Source organism: Natrix helvetica, assembly GCF_964273705.1.
Source record: "Natrix helvetica genome assembly, chromosome: 5".
NCBI lineage: Eukaryota > Metazoa > Chordata > Lepidosauria > Squamata > Natricidae > Natrix > Natrix helvetica.
Window position 1 is genome coordinate 4,670,923 of NC_138551.1, and position 27,994 is coordinate 4,698,916.

The 27,994-nt window shown below is 46.7% G+C and overlaps 1 protein-coding gene across 1 annotated transcript; it reads left to right on the top strand.

The window, feature by feature from the left end:
• On the top strand, nt 1-27,912 carry LOC309393640 (intestinal-type alkaline phosphatase 1-like). The gene is made up of 11 exons (XM_081956082.1): nt 1-178; nt 8,230-8,346; nt 12,774-12,889; nt 13,791-13,965; nt 14,743-14,915; nt 17,406-17,540; nt 18,365-18,437; nt 18,892-19,026; nt 19,950-20,141; nt 23,827-23,943; nt 27,297-27,912. Exons 1-11 carry the CDS (start codon nt 115-117, stop codon nt 27,563-27,565), a joined length of 1,566 nt encoding a protein of 521 aa, XP_081812208.1. The 5' UTR covers nt 1-114; the 3' UTR covers nt 27,566-27,912.
• The last annotated feature ends 82 nt before the right edge of the window (nt 27,913-27,994 follow it).

Below are 27,994 nucleotides of genomic sequence, written 5' to 3' on the forward strand. Positions count from 1 at the left end.
CCCCTCGTCCTCCTCTCGCTGTCCAAAGTTCCTTGCCGTTTCTTCTTATAAGCCTCGGATCTTGGCAGGGTCCTTTCTTCCCGGCTGAAGGTGCGCTTGGCTCTACCTGTAGACATGTGGCAGGCAAGGCTGCTCCTATGGCTGGTGGCGCCGGCATTCACCGCTGCGGTTATCCCAGGTAAATTGGGCAGCTGGGCTGGCATGGGGTGGCCGGCACAAGCAGCATGGGCACCTTGTCAGGACGTAAAGACGTAAAGAAGGAGAATTTTGGTTAAAGGGGCAGCGTGAAGGAAGGGATCTTCAGATTTGCAGGGAAGGGTCATCCTGTTGGGTGGCTGCCTGTCGTATCCTATTGAGTTGGAAATGGGCAGAGAAACATAACTCCTCAATTAGGGGACTGGGGACTAAAACATATGAAGAATGGTTGCAGGAACTGGGGATGTCTAGTTGAATGAAAAGAAGGACTAGGGGAGACATGATAGCATTGTTCCAATATCTCAGGGGTTGCCACAAAGAAGAGGGAGTCAAGCTATTCTCCAAGGCACCTGAGGTCAGGATAAGAAGCAATGGGTGGAAACTAATCCAGGAGAGAAGCAACTTAGAACTGAGGAGAAATTTCCTGACAGTGAGAACAATTAATCAGTGGAACGGCTTGCCTCCAGAAGTTGTGAATGCTCCAATACTGGAAGTTTTTAAGAAGATGTTGGATAGCCATTTGTCTGAAGTGGTGTAGGGTTTCCTGCCTATGCAGGGGGTTGGACTAGAAGACCTCCAAGGTCCCTTCCAACTGTGCTATTGTATTATTTTAAGAATTCTCCTGACAGTTAGAACAATTAAGTTGTGGAACAGTTTGCCTCTGGAAGTTGTGGCAAACTTCTAGAAGCTTCATCATTGGAGGTTTGTTAAAAAGAGACTGGACAGCCACTTGTCTAAAATGGTATAGCGCCTCCTCCTTGAGCAGGGGGTTGGACTAGAAGACCTCCAAGGTCCCTTCCAATTCTGATATTCTCTTAAATTCTGCAAGGATAATGTGTGACTACTATTAATTGATTGCTTAATCATCACAGCTGCTATTTGTACATATTTATGTAGTGGATGTTTTTTTTATTGCTTTCCTGGTTTTTTTTTAATGTTTTTAAGTCTTTGATCACTTTAAAATTCTAAGTCTCCTCCCAGAGTCACTTGATTGAGTTGGGCGGCTATTAGGATTGAATAAATAAAAGTAAATTTAAGAAAAACAGGACACGGGCTATGCACAGATACAGAAGGTATTTGTTGGTGGCTTTGTGCTTTGCACGGAACAGATATTTGCACGGACCGTCCTCGACTTAACAACGGTTCAGTTAGTGACCGTTTGAAGTTACAACAGCCGTTAAAAAAAGTGACTTAGGGGCATTTTTCATACTTAGGACCGTTGCAAACATCCCCATGGTAGCGGGATCAAAATTCAGGCAGTTGGCAACTGACTTGTATTTATGATGGTTGCCAGATCCTGGGGTTGCGCAATCCCCTTTTGTGACCGGAGGAGCAAAGTCAAAGGGGAAGCCAGCTCCACTTAACAACCCTGTTACTAACTTAAGAACTGCACTGATTCACTTAACAACTGTGGCAAGAAAGGTCGGGAAAATGAGGCAAAACTCCCTTAACAAACGCTTCGCCTTGAAAACATAAATTTGGGGGCTCACTTCCGTCCGTACGTCGAGAACTACCTGTATTTTCCTGAACGGATCTTTTTCTATTTCTTATACATACCTTTTGACTGGATTTTTGGTGCAGGGCAGGCTCATTGGAGAAGTTTTGCCTTCCCTGAATCCCCAACCCAGACGTTAAATTTCCCGGGCGGTTCGTTGCTCAGCCCTGCCTTTCCTTTGCAAAGGTAAAAACCAGTCCTGGGTTCAAATTTGGCTTCTGATCCCTGCCCCTGCCGAGGAGTTCCTGCAATCAGATTTGAAAGGGGACCAAAAAAAAAAGAGAGAGAATTTTGTTGGTTAAGCTTAGAAGGGAACCTGTGCTTACGTTTGCGCAAATACTCAAGCGGAGTCCCGAACGGATCTCTTTGCTCTGTTGGCAGGAAACAAATAAATATCTGCAAACCTCTAAGGTCAAACTTTTAAAGTCCTTTTTAAGTCTTCCAAACAGGCCACGCATCGATGCCTTATTGCTGAGGCGGGATTCATTTCAACAAGTTTAGCCTGTTTATGGAACTAATCCGTTTTGTGGCTCGTGGCCTAAAGTGGACGGATCTTAAACTAACTTCTAAGCCTGGGTTTGCAGGCTGCCTTTAGCGTCCCCTGCAACTAACCGGGTTAATACCGATCCAATTTGGCTGCTAAAGTTCTTTGCCGTTAGTTTCCGGTGGGAATTTGGTCTTGTAGTTACAATTAGCGTTCAATTTTGAGTGCCATAAGTTGCTTTCCTGCCCGCCAGAGTTTGCTTTAATGTTAAGAAAATAATATCGCTTTGAAGCATTTCATAAGTGATTCAACTTAGTGAAGCAAGCAAACAAGCGTTCTGGTTTATTTATATTTGATTTTTTAGCAGGCGAGGCCTCAGCCGTGGGAAACGGCTTAATATAATTCTTTTAGTGGCCGTTCAAAACTCAGCAGCACTGGAAAAAGTGACTTTGCATCCAGTCCTTGTACTTACGACTGCCGCAGCCATTCTCGTGATCACAGGATCAAAATGTGGGACCCTTGAACAATTTGCATATATTTATTATATTTGCAGCGTCCTGGTGTTGTGTGATCGCCATTTGCAACTTTCTCGGCCAGCCTCTGACAAGCAAAGTCAGTGGGGGAAGACAGATTTGCTTACTGACAGTCATTAAGCGAAACCATGGCAAAAAAAGATTGTAAAGCCAGGCGTGACTCACTTAGCAACTGCCTTGCTTAGCCATGGAAATTTTGGTCTTAATTGTGATGATAAGTTGAAGACTAGCCGTTGTTTTGATGTCATAGTTTGTTGTGGACTTCAACTCCCAGAATTCCTCAGCCGCCATGCTGGGAGTTGACATCAACACAGTTTAAAGGGAATTCTGGGAGTTGACCTCCATATGTTTTAAAGGGAATTCTTGAAATTAAAGTCCACACCTCGTAAGGGAATTCTGCGAGTTGAAGTTACTTGTTTGATGAAGAATTCTGGGAATCAAAGTCCTTACATCTTAAAGGGAATTCTGAGAGTTGAAGTCTACAGCTTTTTAAGTTGTCAAGTTTGAAAAACACAGTTCTAGTGAATGGTGCCCGAAAAAATTGGACTACTACATGTCCCATCTTCCCCATCAGTATCTGAGCATTACAATTCCACAAGGAAAGCCTGGAAGGCATCATGTCTGAATTTGGGTAGGTAAGAAGAATTGGAGTAATTTGCCTGCCGGCTGGGGAATTCTGGGAGTTGAAGTCCACAAATCATAAAGTTGCCAAGTTTGAAGACTCCTGGCTCAGAGAGAAATGCCCGAAAACATTTCTTCTTGTGCAGTTCGCTGTCCTCTTCCTGTTTTCCTACAGTTTGAATATTTGATGATTGTCTTATCAGGGCAGGGAGTTGACAGTTTATCAATGCCGCCCTTGTGCATCATAAACCAAGCAGTTAATGAGGAATTGATTCTGCCTGATGGGGCTAAATTGTTAAATAAACATTCGTGCCACTTTTAATCTTGACATTTGCTTACTTTGCAAGCAAGAGCCAAGAAAAAGTTTCCAGGCATTGGTTTATCACAATCCTGATTAAGAAAGGAACAAGTGTCTTGATGCTGAATGAAGGGACAAACTCCAAGGAACAAAATATAAATCCTACATAAATTACAAACTGTTTTGCTCTCCAATTCGTCTTACAAGACCAAATTCAGACACACAGCTTTCTATGTGGAATTATAATGCTCAGCTGGAGAAGATGGGACATGTAGTCCAGTACATTTGGGACGTAGGGCTGTCTTTTTCAAACTTGGCAATTTTAAAACCTGTGGACTTCAACACTCATAATTACCTTTGAGACATATAGATTTTAACTCCCAGAATTCCCTTCAAGGCGTCTTTATTTCAACTCCCAGAATTCCCTTTCAGATGTATTTATTTCAACTCCCAGAATTCCCTTTCAGACATGTAGACTTCAACTCCCAGAATTCCCTTTAAGACATCTTTATTTCAACTCCCAGAATTATCAGAGATGTCCTATTGGCACATTTGGGAAAACCCAAATCGGAAAGCTTCCAGGCTTTCCCCATCTAAATGAAAGTGAAAGCCCTTTCCCAGCATCCACATGTCAATCCCATGGCCCAATCAATGCACCGTCCCAATTGGAGATGTTTCCCAGTCACGCCCCTCCAGGTGCAGGGCAAGATGACCTTGACTCTTTGAGAAAGGAATGTTATTATGACTCTATATATATATATATATCTCCCATGCTCCATATAATCCCCCTCCCACTTTCCCACAGCTATTAAATGTGGCAGGCCAGAAGGCCCAATGCCCAAGATGGCTTCCAGGCCTGACAACATGTGAACTTCAACTCCCAGAATTCCCCAGCACGACTGAGATTGAAATCCCCATATCTTAAAATGGCTGAGTTTGAAAAACTAAAGACAAGAGCTAGACTCGGTGATGCACCAGATCAGTGTTAGATTTTGGGGAGTTCAGGTGACCCATAGCTGGGAATACCCCGTTGGGTTCAGTTCCAAGTAGGGAAAAAGATCCTGGAAACACGGAGGCTGCTTGGAAAGATGGCTTAATGGTGGACAGGATCACATGGCTTGAGCTCCTGAGCAGAAAAGGGGGATCCCAGGCTTCCAGATGTTGGGTGAAGAAGAAAGAGAGACCAGGATGCTGAAAGATCCTGGTTTTATACCCTCTCTGGGCTTTGATCTTGAGCTTGCATTCTGATTGGTTGACAACTCTCTAGGCTGTGTTTTGAGTCCACATCTGGTTGAGGATTGCTCCTTCCCAGGTGCCCTGTGGTGAGACGGGTAAAGGGCTAATTAATACTACCATGCCTTAATCCCATCACCCTGGAGCTGAAGGGGGAGATCTTTGTTATGTAGAATAGACTGGCCCAGGCCTTTAATCGCCCATCGACAAAGGTGTGTGTGGGGCTATTAAGAGTGCATCTGCTTCCTGCCTAAAAACACGTTTCTTCATTTCTGATCCAGGGAAAATATAATATTCTGCCTTTTCCATATTTCCCAGGATATTTCATTTTTCTTGGAGAGAGGGTGGGCTTTAACTTCCTACAACCCCCCTATGCTTCTGATTCCCATAGTTCCTAGGATGGATCCAGTAGACTCCAATTCACTGCCTTAGTGTTCCCATCTGTGAAATGGACAAATTAGTTGGGGTTTCCATAGGATAAGATGAAAAATGATAGGGTTGTTGACTGAAATAAATGCAAGGACGATTCTGCCTGGTGGTAATACAATACAATACAATACAATACAATACAATACAATACAATACAATACAATACAATACAATACAATAATACAATAGCAGAGTTGGAAGGGACCTTGGAGGTCTTCTAGTCCAACCCCCTGCCTAGGCAGGAAACCCTATACAGTTTCAGACATATGGCTATCCAGCATCTTCTTAAAGACTTCCAGTGTTGGGGCATTCACAACTTCTGGAGGCAATTTCTGTTCCACTGATTGATTGTTCTAACTGTCAGGAAGTTTCTCCTTAGTTCTAAGTTGCTTCTCTCCTTGATTAGTTTCCACCCATTGCTTCTTGTTCTACCCTCAGGCTATGGTGGGGTCAAGATGAGAGAGAGCCATGGAAGGGAAAAATGTTGTTTGTTTGTTTTTGTATTACTGAGGCTCTCTCTGGCCAAACAGCAGTATTGTGATAAATAAAAACTACATTCTTGCACCAATGAATATTTGCATACTTATCCCGGCTAGCTGGGAAAAACAAACACTGCTGGTGGAGTAACGTGTTTGCCAATTTACGCTTTGGGGTTTACTTTGACCTCAAGTGATGCCAAAGCCGGTTTCCCAGTAATTTATGTCTTTATTTCATTGGTTCATTTACAACGGTAGAGTCACCCACTTCTCCATAATTAAAAATAACAGCAAGAATACAGAATACAGAATAACAGAGTTGGAAGGGACCTGGTGGGTCATCTAGTCCAACCCCATTAACTCCATCGGGAGACCCTATCCACTGTGATGGCGAACCTATGGCACCCATGGCACAGGTGGCACGCAGAGCCCTCTCTGGGGCACGCGGGCTGCCGCCTCAGCTCAGCTCTACCGCTAAGGTGACCAACTTTTTTACAATGAAAAGGAGGACAAAACACGTTCTATTGTCCAAAATGCTAAGGTGACCAACTTTTTTACAATGAAAAGGAGGACAAATAAATTGGAAAAAATATATCGTAAATAAAAGAAATATTTTATTCATTGCAACAATAATACACTAAAATATGATATATGCATAATAAAAACATTTGCAACATTTTATATTGTAATTATGCTTACATGCCTGTTAATTATTATTTAAATGAGTACTTTTCCATTGAATTAATATTTTTTGTCAATGTATCATCTTCTAACAATATATTGGAAATATCTGAACAAGAAATATCCTTCATATTGAATTTTACGGCAAGTGCTGCAGCTAGAGTATCAACATTCAATCTCGATTTTTCACTTGTCGAAAAATCATTGGCAATTGCAAAAAACTCTTTCAACTGCTGCATTAGGTCCAGGGCAGCACAACGTAAATTGAACAAGTATAAATAAATGTTCACATGGAATATGTTCATTTTTGAAATGGCTGAAAATATCCACCCATCTTTTATCAATTTCAACGTGTTGATTTTCCCATTGTATTAATTTTTCAGAATTTAAATATACATTCAGTCTTCTAATTTCTTCAAAGAGACAATTGTCGTCTATTATAATGTCTAGCATTTCTTGAGATAAAAATTCAACACAAGATTCAATATCTGTTCAATATACTTGCGATGAAGTAAAAAAAACACCATTAAAAACTGTTTAATAAAATACGTCACATAACGCACAACAGATTAGCCTTCAAATATCAAAAGGGAGGACATGTAGGAGGACACTTTTCGAGGGAGGACAGAACTTACAAAAGAAGGACTGTCCTCCCTAAAGGAGGACGGTTGGTCACCTTACTACCGCCGATGTGCACATGCCTCCCGCCAGCCAACTGATTTTCGAGTCTCTGCCACGCGTGTGCAGGGGATGGGGTGCATGTGGGAGACACTCGTGCAAGCGTAGGGGGCATGTGGGAGGGTGCAGTGCAGACAGGAGAAGCATACTAGGCCCAAAATAGGACCCGGGGGGGCATGCGTGCATGCACATGCAAGGGTGGGGCATGCAAGGGTGGGGTCGCGCATGCATTGCACTATGGGTGCAGGCCCACACTTTCGGCACACGACGACAAAATGGTTAGCCATCACTACTCTATACCATTTCAGACATGTAAGGGTCCTTTCTTCCTTGATTTTGCTGTTTTGCTTGGGTTGTTAAGTTTTAATTGCGTTTGCTTTTCATTGCCTGTAAACACCTGGGACCTGGTGCTCATTAAGGAAGTGTGTAAATATAAGAAGAGCGGAGCTAACAGGTTGTGCGTTTAGATCACAGCTTGGCGATGTATGAGCTTGTGTGACGGTTGAGGGCAGAGAGGAATATTTGCAAATAAAGAATTACACTTCATTTTGAACTGCTTTAGACGGAGGATTTCAATAGAACAATTCTTAAAAGGCCAGGCTCCGGAGAATAGTGTAAAAAAACAACCCCTCGATCCAGTCAAATCAATGCTGTTCCCATTTTACAGAATGGAAAACCAAGTCACGCTGGGAGCAAGAAGAACAGTCTTTCAATTTGATAAATAGGGAATTCTGGGAGTTGAAGGCCACACATGTTGGCTGGGGAATTCTGGGAGTTGAAGGCCACAAATGTTGGCTGGGGAATTCTGGGAGTTGAAGGCCACAAATGTTGTCTGGGGAATTCTGGGAGTTGAAGTCCACAAATGTTGGCCTGGGAATTCTGGGAGTTGAAGGCCAGAAATGTTGTCTGGGGAATACTGGGAGTTGAAGGCCACAAATGTTGGCTGGGGAATTCTGGGAGTTGAAGTCTTCCCATCTTAAGGTTGCCACCGATTCACGGATTCACAGCACCAACTCTAAGGATCAATGGGCGACAACATTTGAACAATTAAATAATTGAACAATTCAGTGTTGGTCCTAATCCCTTTGTCTTTCCTGTCCTCCCAGTGGAAGAACAGAAACCATCGTTCTGGGATCAACTGGCAGATAAAGCCATTCGAAAAGCGAGCCAGTTAAAACACTACCACTACAAGGCCAAGAACCTCATCCTCTTTCTGGGAGATGGTGAGTAGTTACTCCAGGGTGGAGCCTAACCAGACTGGAGAGGTTGCGGAATCAGAATTATGATAATATAATTATCAGAATTATCATCATCATTATTATTGGTTAATCTTTGGTGAGATTCACAGCCTTTGGGGGCTGGTTGGTAGCTCAACAGCTCGAGTCCTAACCAAGGACCTAGGAACTGTTAAGGCAACGTCAGAGGATATAAGCTGTTCCAAGTAGGGTGGTTTTTTGTAGAATCAGAATGTTCAAATCTGATAAATTTAGAATTTCCAAATAGCGAGGTGGCCCTTTAGGTATTGCTCCAAGGGCTCCAATTACAATCGGGACAACACACAATTTCTTTTTCCACAGTCGCTCAACTTCAATTTGCAAGTCCCGGTACTTTGTGATTTTTTCTTGCTGTTTATCTTCAATTCGCGCATCACCAGGTATTGCAATGTCAATGAACCATGCTTTTTTCTTTTCAACTATTGTTATGTCAGGTGTGTTGTGGGCCAAGTGCCTGTCAGTCTGGAGTCTGAAGTCCCACAAGATCTTGACTTTCTCATCCTCTAAAACCTTCTCAACCTGATGGTCCCAGTGGTTTTTGCTGTACTCAAATCCAAACTTTTGGCACAATTTCCAGTGAATGATCTTAGCAATGCGGTCATGGCGTTGTAGGTAGTTTGTGAAATTTTGCTGCACCCCCTGATCAAGTGGTCGACTGTCTCGTCTTTCTCATTGCAGAGGCGACATTTGCTGTTGGTGGTAACATGTTGAATTTTTGCCTTCATGTAGTTTGTGGCTAAGGCTTGTTCTTGAGCTGCCAAAATTATTATTATTATTATTATTATTATTATTATTATTATTATTATTATTATTATTATCATCATCATCATCATCATCATCATCATCATCATCATCATCATCAGAATTGTATCACAGCAGCCAGTTGTTTTGCCGGATTTGGCATTATTATTATTATTATTATTATTATTATTATTATTATTATTATTATTATTATTATTATTATTATTATTATCTTCTTGGCTTTTCTCTCTCTTTCTTCATATGAAATTATGGCAGCATTTGGTTTTCTTCTTTTCAAGTGGCTGCAGAAATCTTGCTTCCCCACTCAAGATTTTCCCAACCCAGCGTGATGATTTCGACATTGCAAGAAAAAACAATCTTTCTCCATTTGTTTATGCTTGTAATCCCCTGATCCAACCAGGTCATGCTTCATTAATGGTGAACAAATGGAATTAAATGACAAATATATCTTTCCATTGCCCGTTTTCCTTTGAAAATGTAGGAAAGGAATGAGAGAATAATAGCGTTGGATGGGACCATTAGAGGTCTTCTAGTCCAACCCTTGCTCAGCCAGGAAACAATTTCAGACAAATAGTTGTCCAATCTCTTCTTAAAAGTCTTCTAGTGTTGGAGCAGTCACAACTTCTGGAGGCAAGTTGTTCCACTGATTAAAGTCTGTTCAAGTCTGTCAAGATATTTTGGGATCCTGAGCTTTTCTTCTCGATTGTTGGCTATTCCTGCCACTTTAATGTCACTTGCAAATGAAGATATTGAAGAGTACTGGCCCTAATACGGGACCTTGTGGTACCCCACTGCTTCCTTCCTTCCATATAGATGTAGTAGTACCATTAAAAACTACTCATTGAGTACAGTTTTTCAGTCAGTTACGAATCCATCTGGTAGTGATGCTGTATATCCCACAAGTAGGTTGTGGTCTACTAATACTTCAAATTTTAGGACTCCAATGCCTGTACACTAATGCTCAAAGTATGAGGAACCAATGTGGAGAACTTGAAGTCCTACTACATAAGGGCAGATACGGCATTCTTGATATTACCGAAACTTCATGGTATGAAATCCATAACCGGAACGTACTGCTAGGAGGATTTAACTTGTTCCAAAAGAAACAGATCTAACAAAAGAGGAAGTGGAATTGCATTAACTACTGAAATGCAAAAAAATCAAGGATGAAAACATTTATATACAGCTAGTCCTCGACGTACGACCACAATTGAGCCCAACCAACCCTAGAAAGAGTGCAGGGAAAAGCAACAATGGGGTCTGAAGGCTAAATCAGGGGTAAAATCCAGCAGGTTCTGGCCGGTAGTGGAAATTTTGAGTAGGTCTAGGTTTTAGGTTTTATTAAATTTATAGACCGCCCCCTCTCCCCATAGGGACTCGGGGCGGTGTACAGAGTAGTTCGGAGAGCCAGCAAATGCCACCTCTGGCTGGCCCCGCCCCATCTATTCTCTGCCTCCCGAGTCCCAGCTGATCGGAAGGAAATGGGGATTTTGCAGTATCCTTCCCCTGCCACGCCCAACAAGCCACGCCCACAGAACTGGTAGTAAAAAAAATTGAATTTCACCACTGGGCTAAACCCTACAATCAGTGGTTGCAGGAATTGGATATGTCTATTTTTGATGAAAAGAAGGACTAGGGCAGTGATGGCGAAACCTTTTAACACTGAGAGACGTAAAGGGAGCGTGCTCGCTCGTCTGGGCCCCAACCTGGAATAGGAGCTGCTCAGGGCTCAGTATGTGTGCGCCAAAAAATGAACTTCCAGTTTCCGGCGCACGCATGTGTGCCGGCCAGATAGTCTTCCAGTTTTCAGCTGGCCGGCGCTCATGCACACACAGGAAAATGGAAGACCGGCTCTTCCAATTTCCAGCACGGCCGCATGCATGAAGGAAAGCAGACGGTCGTGCGAGCATGCGTGCCGGAAACCCGGAAGAGGAACGAGCGACGCTGCGCATGCCATGCAACCTGGCTCCACATGTCACTTCGGGCACGCGTGCCATAGTTTCTCCACCACGGGACGAGGAGGACACGATAGCAGTCTTCCAAAATTTGAAGGGGTGCCACAAAGAAGAGGGGGTCAGCTTAAGGCAGACCCCAATTTGCTTCACTCAACAAGGGCTGACTCATGGGGTCGAAAAGGAAGAGCTGATTGGCCGAGCATCGCTTGCAGGAATTAATTATTGGAAGACTGGATGCGCTTGAGCTAAGATCAAGGTGACAAAGGGGAACAGGCGGCATCGACCCCCGACAAGAATAGCAAGAACGTTCAAGAATAAATCAGAAAAGTGTTGGAAATGTCCTCAGACACCGGGTTCATATTACCATATGTGGTGGAACTTGCGCAGAAGCTAAAAGATATTGGACTAAGATCCACACGTGGTTGGAGAAAATGACACAAAAACATCTAAACGTAAAGCCAGATATTTTTTTTAATTGGGAATTATTCCAGAAATATATAATAGAGACTTGAAATACTTGATTGTAAATGTTTTAACAGCAGCTAGAATTGTATTTGCAAAAAATTGGAAAAATGAGAAAATACCAACGCAGGAGGAAACTATTCAAAAAATTATGGAATGTGCTGAAATGAGTAAATTGACATTTGAAATTAGAGAACAAGAAGGTGAACAATTTTACAAGGTTTGGAATTTGTTTTATCAATGGTTAGATAAAAAATCATGGCAATGGAAAATGTTGGATATCTTTTTATATTTTAAGAATAATAGAATGATACGTGCAATACTATAAGGGTTTAGTACTGTTTGTTTGTTTGTTTGTTTGGATTTATATGCCGCCCTTCTCCAAAAGGACTCAGGGCGGCGTACAACATTAAAAAAAAAACACATCCCAAAAGTTTTTTTTTTTTAATTAAATACATATCCAAAAAACAAACCAAATTTAAAAGACAATACATTTAAAATAAGTTAAAATTAACAGGCCAGGCCGGCTTGCTGGAAAAGCCAACTTTTTAGGGTGCCAAGGATCTTACACCGTTCCAGGAGATCACCAAAGAATCTACCGGTAATATATACTCAGCTCTGGAGCCGCATGTGGCTCTTTCAGCCCTCTGCTGCGGCTCCCTGTCGCCGATCGGCACCACAGTTGATAGGGCTTTCGGTTAGGACAGGTAGAGGAAAAAGGACGCTGCGCTAGGAGGAGACTCTATGGTGGGGGAAGCGGACTTCTGGTTGGCTCTAGAATTGAACGGGGGGCTTCCGGTTAGGACCTTTGTGGCTCTTTGAGTGTTTAAGGTTGCCAATTCCTATTCTAGGAAATATAGTGCTTGGTTTCTGTTTTATTTTTTGTATTATTGGCAAAATGTAAATAGATGCATTTATTTCCCCCCGAATTTGCTTCTGCTTTTGCCTGTTGTGGGCATGAAAGAGGTTGCAATGTTGGTCTGTGGAAGAGCAACCGAGGAAGGGCAGGAGAGGTGACATCTTTCGGGGTCACTTTTCGTCCTTGGGGGTGACAAATTGACCTCCGTGAGAGTTGATATTTGGACGGATTGATGGAGCAGATGTTTTTTTCCTGTGGAAGGAACGGCTGTGGCAGACCAAAGTGGGGTCTAATTCAGCCATGCAGGTTTCCTCATGCCCAATTTCTCTCCCTGGCAGGGATGGGCATTCCCACCATCACGGCCACCCGCATCCTGAAGGGGCAAATGCAGAACCCGCCGACTCCCGAATCACCTCTAAGTATGGACGCTTTTCCCTACCTGGCGCTTTCCAAGGTAGGAAGCTGAAACTTTTGTTTGTGTGACGGTGGAGCTCCGAGTGGGTTTTTTGGTGGACGGGGAATTCGCCTTCCCCTGTCCTCAAAAGTCCTTCTGACATAAAGAAGATCAGATCAGATCAGATGATGATAAAACAAGACGAGGATGGGATGAGGTGAGATGGGAAGGAAGGCACAGGATGGGACAGGACGAGATGAGATGAGATGAGATGGGATGGGATGAGAAGAGATAAAAAGAAGGGAAGGGAAAGGACGGGATGGGACAGGACGAGGTGAGATGGGATGGGATGGGATGAGGTGAGATGGGATGGGATGAGAAGAGATGAAGAGAAGAAAAGGGACGGGATGGGATGGGAAGGGATGGGATGATGTGAGATGGGATGCGATGAGAAGAGATGAAAAGAAGGGAAGGGAAAGGACGGGATGGGACAGGACGAGGTGAGATGGGATGGGATGAGAAGAGATGAAGAGAAGAAAAGGGACGGGATGGGATGGGAAGGGAAGGGATGGGATGGGATGGGACGAAGTCAGATGGGATGGGATGAGAAGAGATGAAGGGAAGGGACAATAATGCAATAGGTTAGGATGCTCTCCATTGTCCCTCTATGGAAAGGGGAAAGAAGTCGTACTTTTCCCATTCGGCACAGAAAACCCAGGGCTGAATTGTGGTCATATGTCGAGGGCTATCTCTATTCTGCAATTTTTCTGAAGCCCTTAAGGAGATATAGCTGCTTTGAACCGGCTCTGCCTGAGCCTCTTCTACCCAACAGTAGGGCTGGTCTTTCCTCCTCCCTCGCCATGCCCCCCCCCCCCCGCCCTGCCCGGGAGAGGCTGCTTTGAGACACTGGGAACACGAATACTTGGCACTTTCTCCCGGCTGCCTCTCTTACTTTGTGCAGACCTACAATGTGGACCGCCAAGTGGCCGACAGCGCGGGAACGGCCACTGCCTACCTCTGTGGGGTGAAGGCCAACTACAGAACCATTGGTGTGAGTGCCACTGCCCGGTATAACCAGTGCAATACGACCGCAGGCAATGAAGTTATTTCGGTCCTAAAGCGGGCTCAGCTGGCTGGTAAGAATAAGAGGACGGGAAGGGGGAAATTTGGAGCTGGTGAGCTTAGAATCAATACTTCGTTTTTACTTTCACTTTCGCTTTCAGTTTTTGCTTTCACTTCTACTTTTACTTCTACTTTCACATTCGCTTACACCTGCACTCTCGCTTTCGCCCTCATTTTCATTATTGCATCCACACCAAATTTTGGGATGGCCGAATGGAGAGGATGGAATTATACAAGCAATACAGGTAGTCCTCGCCTTACAACCATTTGTTTAGGGGCTGTTCACAGTTTCAACCGCACTGAAAAAAAGTGACATGATCTTTTTTCACGCTTACGACCGTTGCCGCACCCCTATGCCCGTATGATTGAAATTTGGGTGCTTGGCCACTAACTCATATTTATGACGGTTGCAGTAGCTGGGGTGGGGGGGAGAGGAGGGGTGTCACGTGATCCACTTTTGCGACCTTCTGACGAGCAAAGTCATTGAGGAAGCCGTATTCGCTTAACAACCAATGGTCCTAACTTAGCATTGTTTCACTTAATGGTGGCAAGAAAGGCGGGTCAAAACTCAGTCAGCAACTGACTCACTTAGCAGCGGGGATTTTTGTGCTCCATTGTGGTCGTACGTCGAGGACTGCCTGCACTCATTTATCGTTCTGGTTCGAATGCCTGTTTCATCTGAATGCGGCGTGTTCACCGTCATTCGATTGCTTTCGCACATCCTGGGTGTGGCCAACCCCTTTCAGGCGGATTGTGCGAAGGTCCCTTCTCCCTTTCTTCCTCCCTCGCAGGGAAGTCCGTGGGGATCGTGACCACCACGCGAGTCCAGCACGCTTCCCCGGCTGGGAATTACGCCCACGTGGTGAACCGAGACTGGTATAGCGACGCCAACATGCCTAAAGCGGCGCTCACGGGGGGCTGCAAGGACATCGCTCTGCAGCTCATCGAAAACGTGAACCTCACGGTAAGTCGGAGGAGTCGAAACTCATCGGGCCTTGTTTGAAAACACTTCTTCTTTTTTTTTTACATAAAGTTTTATTAATGTTTGACTATGATATTTCAGTAGCGCTTCATAAACATCATGTTGGCTGCCTTCTTTTGTTTGCTTAACAAGGCGAATTATATTCCTAATCTTTACCCCGCCTTTTTTCCCAGCCATCGATCAAATACATTCCACGATTGGTAGCATTCTGTATCTTCTTTCTCTTTGATCTTCGATGTAAGTCTGTCCGTTTCTGCATGGTCCAATATCTCCTTAATTGTCTCTTCGTCTTCAGTGCAGGGGTGTTATACTCAAGGCCTGTGGGCTGCACCTGGCTTGCAGTGTGATGGGATTTGGCCCCCGGGGCCATCCTGGTCTATCCACTACGAAGAGGAAAGTTCGGGCCAGCATGGCTTCAGCCCGGTCTACCTGTTCTGACCGAGGCTTCTCCCAAAAGCCCAAGGCAGAGTCCTGGTCACAAGAAAACCCCTTTCATTAAACGCATGTGAATTCCTCTCCTTCACCTTCAGCAAGGCCTGGCAAACAGTCTTTCAAAGGAGTATTTATGACCACAGACCTTATCTATCTTGGAAAGCGGCCATGTAAATCTTTCCCAAATGAGGTGCTGTGCAAGGAAAGGCTGGGCACAGAGTCTCTGGGATTCACGGACAGATCTTCACACTCCCGAGACGAATGAATGAACGAACAAATTGTTTCCTGCAAAAGCCCCCTCCCCTCTCGCTCCTCTTTTATTTCCTATGAGAGGGGCCAATCGCCTTCCACCTATGGCTTTCCTCCCAAGTCAACCCTGATTTCTCAGCTGTTCTTTTCTTCTGGCAGCTCTCCGCATGCGCACACTGGGAACAGGCTCCAGCTGTTCCTCTGCCTCACTGCTGTCTGGCTCCGAAGGCAGCTGAAAACTGCCAGGCGGCCTCGGCCCCATTTCTGCCTCCGATGCAGAGCCCTTGTCTGAGCCTTCCCCAGACTCCAGGACTGGCCCATCTTCCTCCCCAACCTCCTCCCTCTCCGACTCTGCTACCATCTCCGCTGGCCAGTCGCCCCCCCCCAGCCCCCTCCCCAGATCAACCACAGTCCTGATGCAGCCTTCAATGAAATTGAGTTTGACACCCCTGATTTAGTGTTATTTCTTCCTTTTTCGAAATGCTGCGCAAATACAATCCTTGCTGTTAATGCACGCCATATTAAGTATACACTTTGTTGATCAAACTTTTCTGGCTCCTATAGCTAATTAAAAAAAAAAAGTTCAGGTTTAAGAGCTACATGTTTTCCTGACATCTTTTCTAGCCTCATGTTGTATTTTTGCCCATTTTGTTTTCTTTAGCACGTGTCCACCACATATGACAATACGTGCCGGATTTTTGGTTACATTTCCATGTACTGGATTCGAGAACGCTTCTTGCAAGGCTAACCTTGCTGAGGGTCGGCAGCTTCTGTAACTGCTCTGAAAATACAATTTAAAATAAAGAGCAAAAGCACAACTTTCCCACGAAGCCGAGACCTGAAAATAATAATCGTGATGTTGTTTTTAACCCTGATGTTTACGCAATCCATTTTATGACAGTTCCTACTTTTTTTAAAAAAAGGTTGCCAACTGGGACATTACCGTAATAAAATAAGTAATAAAATAAGCCAACTTCCCCTACACCATAAATTCAGAATGTATTGTACAATATCTATTATTGTTTCCTTGTCTTTTATGCTTATCGGCTTTTTGCTGTGTAAACAAGGCATCTAATCTCTCACTAAAGGTGAATATTTGTAGCTCAGGGTTGAAATGAGGGGTCCTGGGTGCTCTCTAAGCTTGGTTGTTTTCTCGCAGACGTCTCATTACCCAGCTAGGTAACATCATCAGGGCGAGTCCTGAATAGTGCTAGACCACATTAGCGCTGATGATGCTACCTAGTTGGGTAATGAAACGTCTGCAAGAAAGCAACAAGCTCAGAAGGTGACAGAGACCCTATAGTCCTCCTCCCTCCTCCTCCTCCCCCTCCTCCCTCCTCCCCTCTCTCCCCTCCCCCCTCCCTTCTATCCCTTCCTCCTTCTCCTCCTCCTTTTCCCCTTCTCCACCTCCCCTCCCCCCTCCTCCTCTCCTTCCTCCTCCCCTCCCATCACCTTTGCTTCCTCTATGCAGACTCCTCTCTCTTCTAGCACTGATGATACAACCTAGTTGGGTAATAAAAAGTCTGCAAGAAAACCAAACTCAGAAGGCGACAGAGGCTCCATAGTTGTCATCCTCTTCCTCCTCCTACCCCCTTCTCTCCTCCTCCTTGCCCTCCCCCTCCTCCCCTCCCTCCTCCCCGTCCTCCTTCTCCATGCAAACCCCTCTCCCTCCTAGCACTGAGGATGCTACCTAGATGGGTAATGAAACGTCTGCAAGAAAACCGCCAAGCTCAGAGAGCACCAAGCAGCCCAGCAAATAATGTTTCCTGCACACTGCCCTTTCCTTGGCAGGTGGTCCTGGGTGGGGGCAGGAAATACATGACTCCTCAAGGCACCCCCGACCCTGAATACCCCACCCAAAGCTTATCCAACGGGACCCGTAAGGATAAGAGGAACCTCATTGAGGAATGGCTCCAAGCTTCGCCGGTAAGTGTCATTTCCCCCCCACCCCTGGCTCTTCTCCTATCTGGCGGCCTCCGTTTGCGGCAGAACTGCGAATCTCAAACTTTCTCTAGCAGAATGGGTGGGAGTTGCAGGTCCTTTTTTAAAAGGTATACATATATAGCTATTATATTTTTATCCCTCCGCTCATCAAGCTTACTTTTTGGCCAAAGTGTGGGCCTGGTTCAAGTTTCCATCTGTCCTCATAATAATATTGTATAGTTATACATAATTCCACGCACGTTGGGCTCCATTGAGGTCATCCTTCGAGGCCTACCTGTAAATGCAGTGCTTCAAATTGCGGCCCCGTGACCGGGGCGGGAGGCAGACATCGGAATTCAGGACTGGGTGGAATGTTTGGGCGATCTGTTGTAACTTCAATTGGCCGCTAAGTGACCATCATAAGTCGAGGACTTTCTGTAAAGCATGATTTGCACCAAGCTAAGAAAGCTTCTTGTGAGACGCAAGAGAAAACAGGGGGAGAATAAGAGCCCGAATTTTGTCTGTAGCATTTTAACGGTAAGATTCAAGCTTTCCCAAGGTTGGCCCCTTTAAGACGTGTGGACTTCAACTCCCAGAATTCCCCAGCCAGCATAGGAAATTCTGGGAGTTGAAGTCCACAGGTCTTAAAGGGGCCGAAGTTGGAAAACCCTGCTGGAATTGGGAAAAAAAATCATGCTGGCTGCGGGTAGAGCTTCAACTGCACCGTGATGCCCGCCGTGGTGACTTTTTTGACCCAACTTGCACGCCCCCCACGCCCCCGGGAGGGAGGGGGAGCTCTCTCACCAGTCTCTGGCTTTCTGTTCTAGGACAGCAAATATGTCTGGAACCGAACTGAACTCTGGAAAGCCGCCGGGGACCCAAAGGTTCGCCGTCTCATGGGTAAAGGGTTCAAAAATGCTTTTTCCCCCTCCTCCGTGTGCGCTTTTGTGCTTCTCCCGGTGTGTATTTGTGTGTCTGTGTGTGCCGTTGCTTTTTTCTCCCTCTAAATATCGTTTAAATCAGGGGTCCCCAACCTTGGCAACTTTAAGACTTGTGGACTTCAACTCCCAGAATTCCAGGCCAAAAACAGCCCCAGAAATGGCCTGAAACAGCCTGAAAATGGCCTCCCAAAACTGGTGGGGGAGGGCCAGCCAGTGGTGGGATTAGCCCTAACCATCTGAATCCTACTTCTGCCTTTGGGTCAAATGGTTGGGAGGTGGGGCTGGGTGTGATGAGTGACGTCACCCACCCGGGTCATATGACCAACCGGCCACGCCTACCTAGCCAGAGAGCTGGTTGTTAACATTTTTGAATCCCACCACTGGGTCCATCCCACGTTTCTTCCTTTTCTCAGGCCTCTTTGAACCTTCAGACATGAAATACGAGCTGAACCGAGACAACAGCACGGACCCGTCTCTGGCCGAGATGACCGAAGTGGCCATCAAACTCCTCAGTTCCAACCCAAAAGGCTTCTATCTCTTCGTTGAAGATAAGTCTTGAGTCCCTACCGTGATGAGTGAGGCCTTCTTCTCGAGTTCTTCTCAGGTCCCCAAGCAATCGAAGGAGGAACCGATAGCAGAGAAGGATTTTTGTTGGGTGGACGAATAGCTTATCTTTACACAAGATGGATAACCAAGTCAGGGAAAGCTCTAAACCAGTGATTGTTAGCCTATCTCTAAGATGGGTAGACTTCAACTCCCAGAATTCCCCAGCCAGCTGTTGTTGTGGCCCGCCAGTGGTCAGTGGAGCTGGCAGCAGAGTTGGAAATTGGGGAGGAGTATGGGCCAGTCCTGGAGGCTGGAAAAGGCTCAGACGAGGGCTCTGTGTTGGAGGCAGAGACGGGGCCGAGGCCGTCTGGCAGTGATCAGGTGCCTACGGAGCTAGACAGCAGTGAGGCAGAGGAACAGCTGGAGCCTGTTCCCAGTGTGCTCATGCGCAGAGCTGCCAGAAGAAAAGGACAACTCAGAAATCAGGGTAGACTTGGGAGTAAAGCCACAGGTGGAAGGTGATTGGCCCCTCCCATGGGAAATAAAAGGGGAGTGAGGGGAGGGGGCTTTTGCAGGAAACAATTGGTTCGTTCCATCGTTAGATTCATTTCGGGAGTGTGAAGATCTGTCCGTGAATCCCAGAGACTCTGTGCCCAGCCTTTCCTTGCACAGCAGCTCATTTGGGAAAGATTTACATGGCCGCTTTCCAAGATAGATAAGGTCTGTGGTCATCAATACGCCTTTGAAAGACTGTTTGCCAGGACTTGCTGAAGGTGAAGGAGGGGAATTCACATACGTTTAATAAAAGGCGCCAGGACTCTGCCTCGTGCTTTTTGGGGAAGCCTAGGTCAGAACAGCTGTGCTATGAATTCTGGGAGTTGAAGTCAACCTATCTTAAAAGTTGCACCTGCTTTTTCCTTCGCACGAGGCAGAATTGACCACGGACACCACGATGGTATCGCGAAGCAAGCCCTGACGGAGGCTATCGAGTTCGACAAGGCCATCGAACGAGCCGGGAGGTTGACGAAGGAAAGCGACACGTTGACCGTCGTAACCGCCGACCATTCCCACGTCTTCAGCTTTGGAGGCTACACCCTCCGCGGAACCTCCATTTTCGGTATGGGACGAGGGGTTCGGCCTCACCGTGGGTGAAGGTTGGGTAGCTTTCGGAGAGGAGGATTTGAAGAGGTTGTTTGGCCCTCAAGGAGTTCGTGAAGACAGTGGAGTAACATCTAGGTAACATCATCATCAGCGCTAACGTGGTCTAGCACTATTCAGGACACACACTGATGATGTTACCTAGTTGGGTAATGAAACGTCTGCCAGAAAACAACCAAGCTTAGAGAGAACAGTGGAGGCCCCTATGAAGAATCTGTGGGTCGGGAAAGATGAGAATATGGGGGGTGGGGTGGGGAACCATGAAAGACCTTGTGGAACAGAACTGGGTAAGATCTCTAATAATAAAACAAATAAGCCATGTTTCTCCATCTTGGCAACATTAAAAATTATGGGAAAAGAATTACAAATTGACGATGTCAGACGTATACAAAGAGAATACCTACAAAATGTTTTATAGGTGACATTTACCCCTGGCGAGATTGGCCAAAATGTTCCCCAATAGACCCCCAAATTGCTGGAAATGCAATCGTCAACAAGGGACCTTCTACCACATGTGGTGGATATGTCCCATAGCTTGAGAGTACTGGATAAAAATCCAAAAATGCTTGGTGGAAATAACGGAACAAAAAATTGAAATGAAGCCAGAATAATAGGGGAATAATTCTGGGAATAATAAACAGAAGTACAAGTAAAGAAATTCAATATATTATGCTCCACATAATTATAGCAGCCAGAATGACACTCGCCCGAAATTGGAATAAAAAAAAGTCCCCTCAAATGCAGAGATCATAAAAAAGGTGCTAGAATGCATGGAAATGGATAAATTAATGATGGAATTAAGAGATAGAGAGGAAACAGAGTATTATAGGACAGGTGGAATAATTGGCTAGAAAAGAGATGTAAAATTAATGCATAATGAATACATAGAAAGTATAACAAAAGGAAATAGTATACATTTAAAGACTAACAGAGGTGTAAATGTTGTATATATTATATAAATGAGTACCTCTGAAATAAGGAGGCATATGTATAAAACAGTAGGCCTTAGAATAGAAACATACGAAATTAGGGGAAAGAAAGAATAATACTGATAACGGAAAGCTGTAAAAGTGTAACTGTGTTTAAAAAATGCTGAATAAAAATTATTTTGAAAAAACAACAACATTAAGACATGAGCACTTCAACTCCCAGAATTCCCCAGCCAGCTGGCTGGGGAATTCTGGGAGTTGAACTCCAGATATGTTAAGGTTGCTAATAGTTTTCTAATACTGTTCAAAGGTGCCTGGATTGATCTAAGATATCTGGAAGGAGAAGATACCCCCTCATACATCTCATAGTGTGTCTTCTTCCCACCTTCGGATGTCCGTAGCCACCTTCTCTTAGGTCACCCTGGGAGATAACTTGGAGCTTGAGGAATTTAGAGTGTGATTCAAGATGAGGAAGGCACTCCAAGGCACCTGAGGGCAGAACAAGAAGCAATGGGTGGAAACTAATCAAGGAGAGAAGCAACTTAGAACTAAGGAGAAATTTCCTGACAGTGAGAACAATTAATCAGTGGAACTACTTGCTTTCAGAAGTTGTGAATGCCCCAACACTGAAAGTCTTTAAGAAGATGTTGGATAGCTATTTGTCTGAAACAGTATAGGGTTTCCTGCCTAGGCAGGGGGTTGGACTAGAAGACCTCCAAGGTCCCTTCCAACTCTACTATTGTATTGTATTGTATTGTATTGTATTGTAAGATAATAGACATATTTTTGGGTTATCATCCCTGATTCAAGTAATTTAACAATCGGTTCTCTGCCCTAATGACCGGCTGGTAGACGTGACCAGGTGGACATGATAGCCTCCTGCGGGCATTCTGCCAGTCAAAACGGGGCGCAAAGGATAATTATGAAAAGTGGGCTTTGCTTTGTGACATCCAGACCAGGGGTGGATTCCTGCCGGCATTACAACCGGTTTGGCAGGCGAATAATTTTACGCGCGCACTCTCACTTCCCTTGCGCGCACGCAAGGGAAGTGAGATTCACGCTCTCTGCGCATTTGCACCTTTAAAAAGTCTGTGCATACGCACATTAGAAAAGGGGGAAAATACATTTTTCCAATGAAGATTGTTCCGCGAAGCTGCAGAATAGAAAATCAAGATGGCGGCCCCGAGCTTAGAAGTGGTTTGGGCGTGTGTCCGTCCGAGATACTACCTACTCGGCTGAACTGCTCTGAACTGGTAGGAACCCACCTCTGATCCAGACCCAGTGAGCAAGGGGTGTGAATTGCACGGAAAACACACTTCTGTTTAGTTATGAAGAAATATCCCCAAAGTCAGATGTATGCTAAATGTAGACTGACTTTTAGCTACACAACTCCCCAGCAAGCAGCCAATTCTGAAGCTCCAGGGTAAAGAGGATTCATTTGAGGATGAGTAACCACATTTTGCATGCTGGAGGCTCCTAAAGGGATGCTGGGAAACTCTGTATTTTAAAGGACATTTGAGGGAGGGGTGCAGAATAGCCCTTCTCTGCCTCAGGCAGCACCAACCAAAACACTTTTTGTGACGCAACTGATCAACACTGACAGGGTAAGCTACAACTGCAAGGTTAAGTAATCTGCAGCTCCGGAGCCACATGTGGCTCTGTTGCGGCTCTCTGTCGCCGGTCAGTGCCACAATTTTGAGAGGACCTTCCGATTGGGGGAGCGAGAGGCACGGTGCGCCAAGAGAAGGCTCTATGGCCGTGATGGCGAACCTGTGGCACACGGAGTCATTTGTTAGGGCACGCAAGGCGTTGCCCTGTCAGCTCCAGCGCGCATGAGCGCACTGGCCAGTTGACTACGACCTTCATTTGCGGCCGTTTTTCGGGCGAAAAACAACCCAACGGGCAAACCGGAAGTTCTGGAATGGACTTCTAGATTGCGCGTTAGGCCGTTTTTCTCTCTCTGGACGCCTCCAGAGGGCGAAAAACCGCCCTATGGGCAAATCGGAAGTCCATTCCAGAACTTCTGTTTTGCCTGTTGGGTTGTTTTTCTCACCCCGGAGCCTTCAGGGAAGTGGGGGGGGGGGTCATGCACACATAGAAGCCCCCCTGCGCTCCCCTTGCTTTTGGCACGCGATGGGAAAAAGGTTAGCCATCATTGCTCTATGGCAAGGAGCCGGTTTTCCGGTTGGCTCCACAATCGATAGGTTTTTCAGTTAGGACAGGTAGATGAAAAAGGATGCCACGCTAGGAGGAGACTCTATGGAGGGAGGAACTAGACTTCCAGTCAACTCCAGAATTGAACGGGGGGCTTACGGTTAGGATCTTTGTGGTTCCCAGTGGGTTTTTTTTTGGGGGGGGGAACGGGTCCAAATGGATCTTTGAACATTTAAAGTTGCTGGCTCCTGCCCTGGTATATGAAAATAAGAACAAACTCCACTCCCTTCTACTACTGATGATGTTACCTAGTTTGGTAACGAGACGTCTGCAAGAAATGCACCAAGCTCAGAGAGCACCAAGGACCCCTCATTTCAACCCTGAGCTCCAAATATTCTCTTCTATCGATAAACTCCTTTTTGGTTAGAGCTGAGATGGAAGTCAGGGGCCTCCTACTGTATTCCAAGTAGCCAGCAGGTTCATTCTCCACGATGGGCTTTGTAGTCCTAGAGGCCGACAGGTTGGAAAACATGACTCAGAAGGTCTCCTTCCTCCTTCCAGGCTTAGCACCCGAAAAGGCGTTGGACGGCAAGTCCTACACCTCCATTGTTTACGGTAACGGGCCAGGCTACCAGATCTCCGTTCAAGGCCGACCGGATGTGTCCGTGGAACAAAGCGGTAAGAGGGACACAGGAGCTGAATTGGGTTGGGGGGGTTAAAAACCTGCAATGGGTGGATGCAGTCAGACCCCACCCCCCACCCCCACCCAGAATCCCCAGCAGTAATTTTGAACTCCGTTTCTCATCCCTCTTCCAGCCAGATGGCTGGGAACGATGGGAGTTGTAGTTCAGTTTGCCCATAAGGCACTCTTGCAGCTTTTGAGTCAGAGCACTATAAGGAAGAAGCAGCTGTAGACAATATTAAAAACTGCCTGGATAACAGGGGTTCTTTAACCCTAGCAACGTTAACATGTGTGGACTTCAGTTCCCAGAATTCCCCAGCCGGCATGGAATTCTGGGAGTTGAAGTCCGAGCGCCTGAAAAGTGGCCAAGGTTGAGAAATATTGGACAACACAGTTGACAATATAACCACAATGAAGGTCTTGATGAAAAGGACTTCAGTCACTGGTTTAAGAAGGGGCGTTTGCAGGGTGAGGTAAAAAAAGTCAATATGGCTGCCATGATGATGCAATCAACCCCCTGCTTGCTGTTTACAGTTAGTCCTCAATTTATAATGGTGAAAAGAGTCAGGTTCTACATTTAGGCAAGAAAAACGAAATGCACAGGTACGGTATAGGTGGTACCTTGCTCAGTAGTAGTAACTGTGAAAGGGATCCTGGAGTCCTAGTGGACAACCATTTAAATATGAGCCAGCAGTGTGCAGCAGCTGCCAAAAAAGCCAACACAGTCCTAGGCTGCATCAACAGAGGGAGAGAATCAAGATCACGTTAAAAGTGTTAATACCACTTTATAAAGCCTTGGTAAGGCCACACTTGGAATACGGCATTCAGTTTTGGTCACCACGATGTAGAAAAGATGTGGAGACTCTAGAAAAAGTGCAGAGAAGAGCAACAAAGATGATTAGGGGACTGGAGACTAAAACATATGAAGAACGGTTGCAGGAACTGGGTATGTCTAGCTTAAGAGAAAGAAGGACCAGGGGAGACATGATAGCATTATTCCAATATCTCAGGGGTTGCCACAAAGAAGAGGGAGTCAAACTATTCTCCAAGGCACCTGAAGGCAGAACAAGAAGCAATGGGTGGAAACTAATCAAGGAGAGAAGCAACCTGGAACTAAGGAGGAATTTCCTGACAGTGAGAACAATTAATCAGTGGAACAGAAGTTGCCTCCAGAAGTTGTGAATGCCCCAACACTGGAAGTCTTTAAGAAGATGTTGGATAGCCGTTTGTCTGAAACAGTATAGGGCAGCGATGGCGAACCTTTTTTGGCTCGCGTGCCATAAGTGGGGGGAGCGCGGGGGGGTCGTGTGCGGGCGTGCCGCACCCATAATGCAACGCGCCCCCCAGTGCGCATGCACGCACAACGCGCCCATTTTTGCATGCTTTTTTCGCCCTCCCCAGGCTCCAGAGGCTTTATAGGAGCCTGGGGAGGGTGAAAAGAGCCTCCCCCGGCCCCCGGAGGCCCTCCGGAGGCTTCAGGGACCGTCCCGAGGCTTCCCTGAAGCCTTCGGAACACTTAAAACCACCCTCCGAGCAAAACGGAAGTGACTTCCGGGTTGCTCGGATGGTCGTTTTAAGAGCTCTGAAGGCTTCAGGGAAGCCTCGGGACGGTCCCTGAACAGGCACGAGACGTGCGTCTCGATTGCCCGGGATCGGATCGCCTCCGCCGCGCGGCATCTCGGGCCCGGCGTCCTTGCACCGCTCCGCCCAGCCTCTGCGCAATCGCCAGGGCCCGGCCTTCACATTGCTGCCGCCGCCGCCAGGCCGGGCGCGGCCGAGGCCTGACGGACTTCCCTTCGGCCGAGCTTGTCCTGGTGGCAGCGGCGGCAGCGATGTGAAGGCCGGGCCCTGGCGAGCGCGCAGAGGCTGGGCGGAGTGGCGCAAGGGATCGAGGCGGCTGCGCGGCCGTCAGGCCTCGGCCGCGCCGCCCTCGCCTCCTCCTCCTCCTCCTCCTCTATCCGCGCCACGCCAGGCAGGCCGCGCAGCCGCCTCGATCCCGGCCTTAGGCGGCGCCGCGCCACACTCAATAGTCGCAACTCAGCTGCCTGCCACTTTTCCCCTCCTTTGTCTCCCAGCCGGGGTGGCCCACCGCCGAGTTGTGACTATTGCCGCCGCTGCTGCCGCCGTTCACAGGACCCGCCTCTCACCCTCTTCCTCCAGTCAGCAGGCTCCGATTCATTTGCTGCCTGCCAGGCCCTGGCGCCGCGTTCGAGCCGGAGGGGGAAAGGAGGAGAAGGAGGACAACAAAGCCCCCTTCGCTTTCCCCGTCCCCCCCCCCTTTCGCCTTAATCCTTGCGACGCCTGCGCAAAGCCCCGAGGGGACGGATTCCTGTGCGGGACACATGGCAGGAAGGCCATAGAGTCCCCCCTCCCTCCGCCGTCCAGACGGTCCCTGAAGCCTTCGGAACGCTTAAAATGATGCTCCGAGCAACCCGGAAGTCACTTTTTAAGCGTTTTAAGCGTTCCGAAGGCTTCAGGGACGGTCCCTGAAGCCTCCGGGGGGGCGGGGGAGGCTCTTTTCGCCCTCCCCAGGCTCCTATAAAGCCTCTGGAGCCTGGGGAAGGTGAAAAATAGCTTTTAAAAAGGTGAACTCAGCTGGCCAGCGCGCGCATGCGTGCTGGCCAGCTGACAGGGCAGCGCCTCGCGTGCCCTGACAAATGGCTCCGCGTGCCACTTGTGGCACGCGTGCCATAGGTTCGCCATCACGGGTATAGGGTTTCCTGCCTAGGCAGGGGGTTGGACTAGAAGACCTCCAAGGTCCCTTCCAACTCTACTATTGCATTGTATTATAACCACAAGCCAAAAAATGTTTGTTTGCTGAGCGAGAGAGTTTTTCACTGGGTTTTGGCCCATTTGAGCGAGTCAATGGTGTTATTAAGCGAGCACCACAGTTGTTAAGTGAACCTGACTTCCCCATTGACTTTGCTTGTCGGAAGGCCTCCAAAGGTGTGAAAACGGTCATAAGTGTGTACCAGTTGCCAAGCATCCGAAGGTTGATCACGAAAACATGAGGATGCCACAAGGGTCATAAGTGTGAAAAATAGTCCTAAGCCTCTGCTTTCAGTGCCGTTGCAACTTCGGTCACTAAATGAACCGTTGTAAGTCGAGGACTCTCTGTACCTGTCTGGTTATAGTACCTCTGTGGGTCAGAAAGCCCTCTTTTTGGAGCTAGGGACGAAGAGGGCATGGGCTTCTCTGAAGCACTTTGACCAAGGCGCCCCAGAGAATCAAGGGTGCCGAGTTCGGGTGACGCTCTTCTTTTTAAAAGTTTTTAAAAAACATTTTAAAAATCTTTTTCAAAAGCTGCCTCTTGCCCGTCTAATATTTGGCCTCCTCCGTCTCTCCCCAGAGAACAACACGTACCACCAGCAGGCCGCCGTGCCCCTCCTCTCGGAGACCCATGGCGGGGAGGACGTGGCCATCATGGCCAAAGGACCCATGGCCCACCTTTTCCACGGGGTGCAGGAACAATCCTACATTGCCCACGTCATGGCCTTCGCCAGCTGCCTGGAGCCCTACAAGGAGTGCGGTTTGCCCACCGAGGTGTTTGGAGCTGCCCCCAAGGCTGGCCTTACGGGCCTCCTCCTCCTCCTTCCCCTGCTCCTCTGGATCTGCTAGTCCTCCACCGGGGCATTCTGGGTAAATCCTCTTCTTCCTGGATGGAGCCCCCCCCCCCCTTCAGCCTCGGTTCCTCGCGTGGGTTTCTAAATTGTGTTTTTTTTTCAACCTTGGCCACTTCAAGTGTGTGGACTTCAACTCCCAGAATCCTCCATGCCTGGACTCCAGCCGGCTTTCAAAGCTTCCGTTTGCATAAAGTGCCTTTACCAGTAAATAAGATTTTGTGGATTCAGATTCGTGGCATGTTTAGCTTGCAAAGGCTCTTCTCCCTCCTCCTCCGATGGGGCCATGACCCTACCTGTCCTTTTGATACCTGCTGCAACTACCTGGGTGATCGATGAAAGCCAGACCTTCTGTTGCCCAGGCACAAAAAAACAAAACAAAAAAAACGGCTTTGGGCTTTTATTTTATTTCTTTATTTGGATGTCA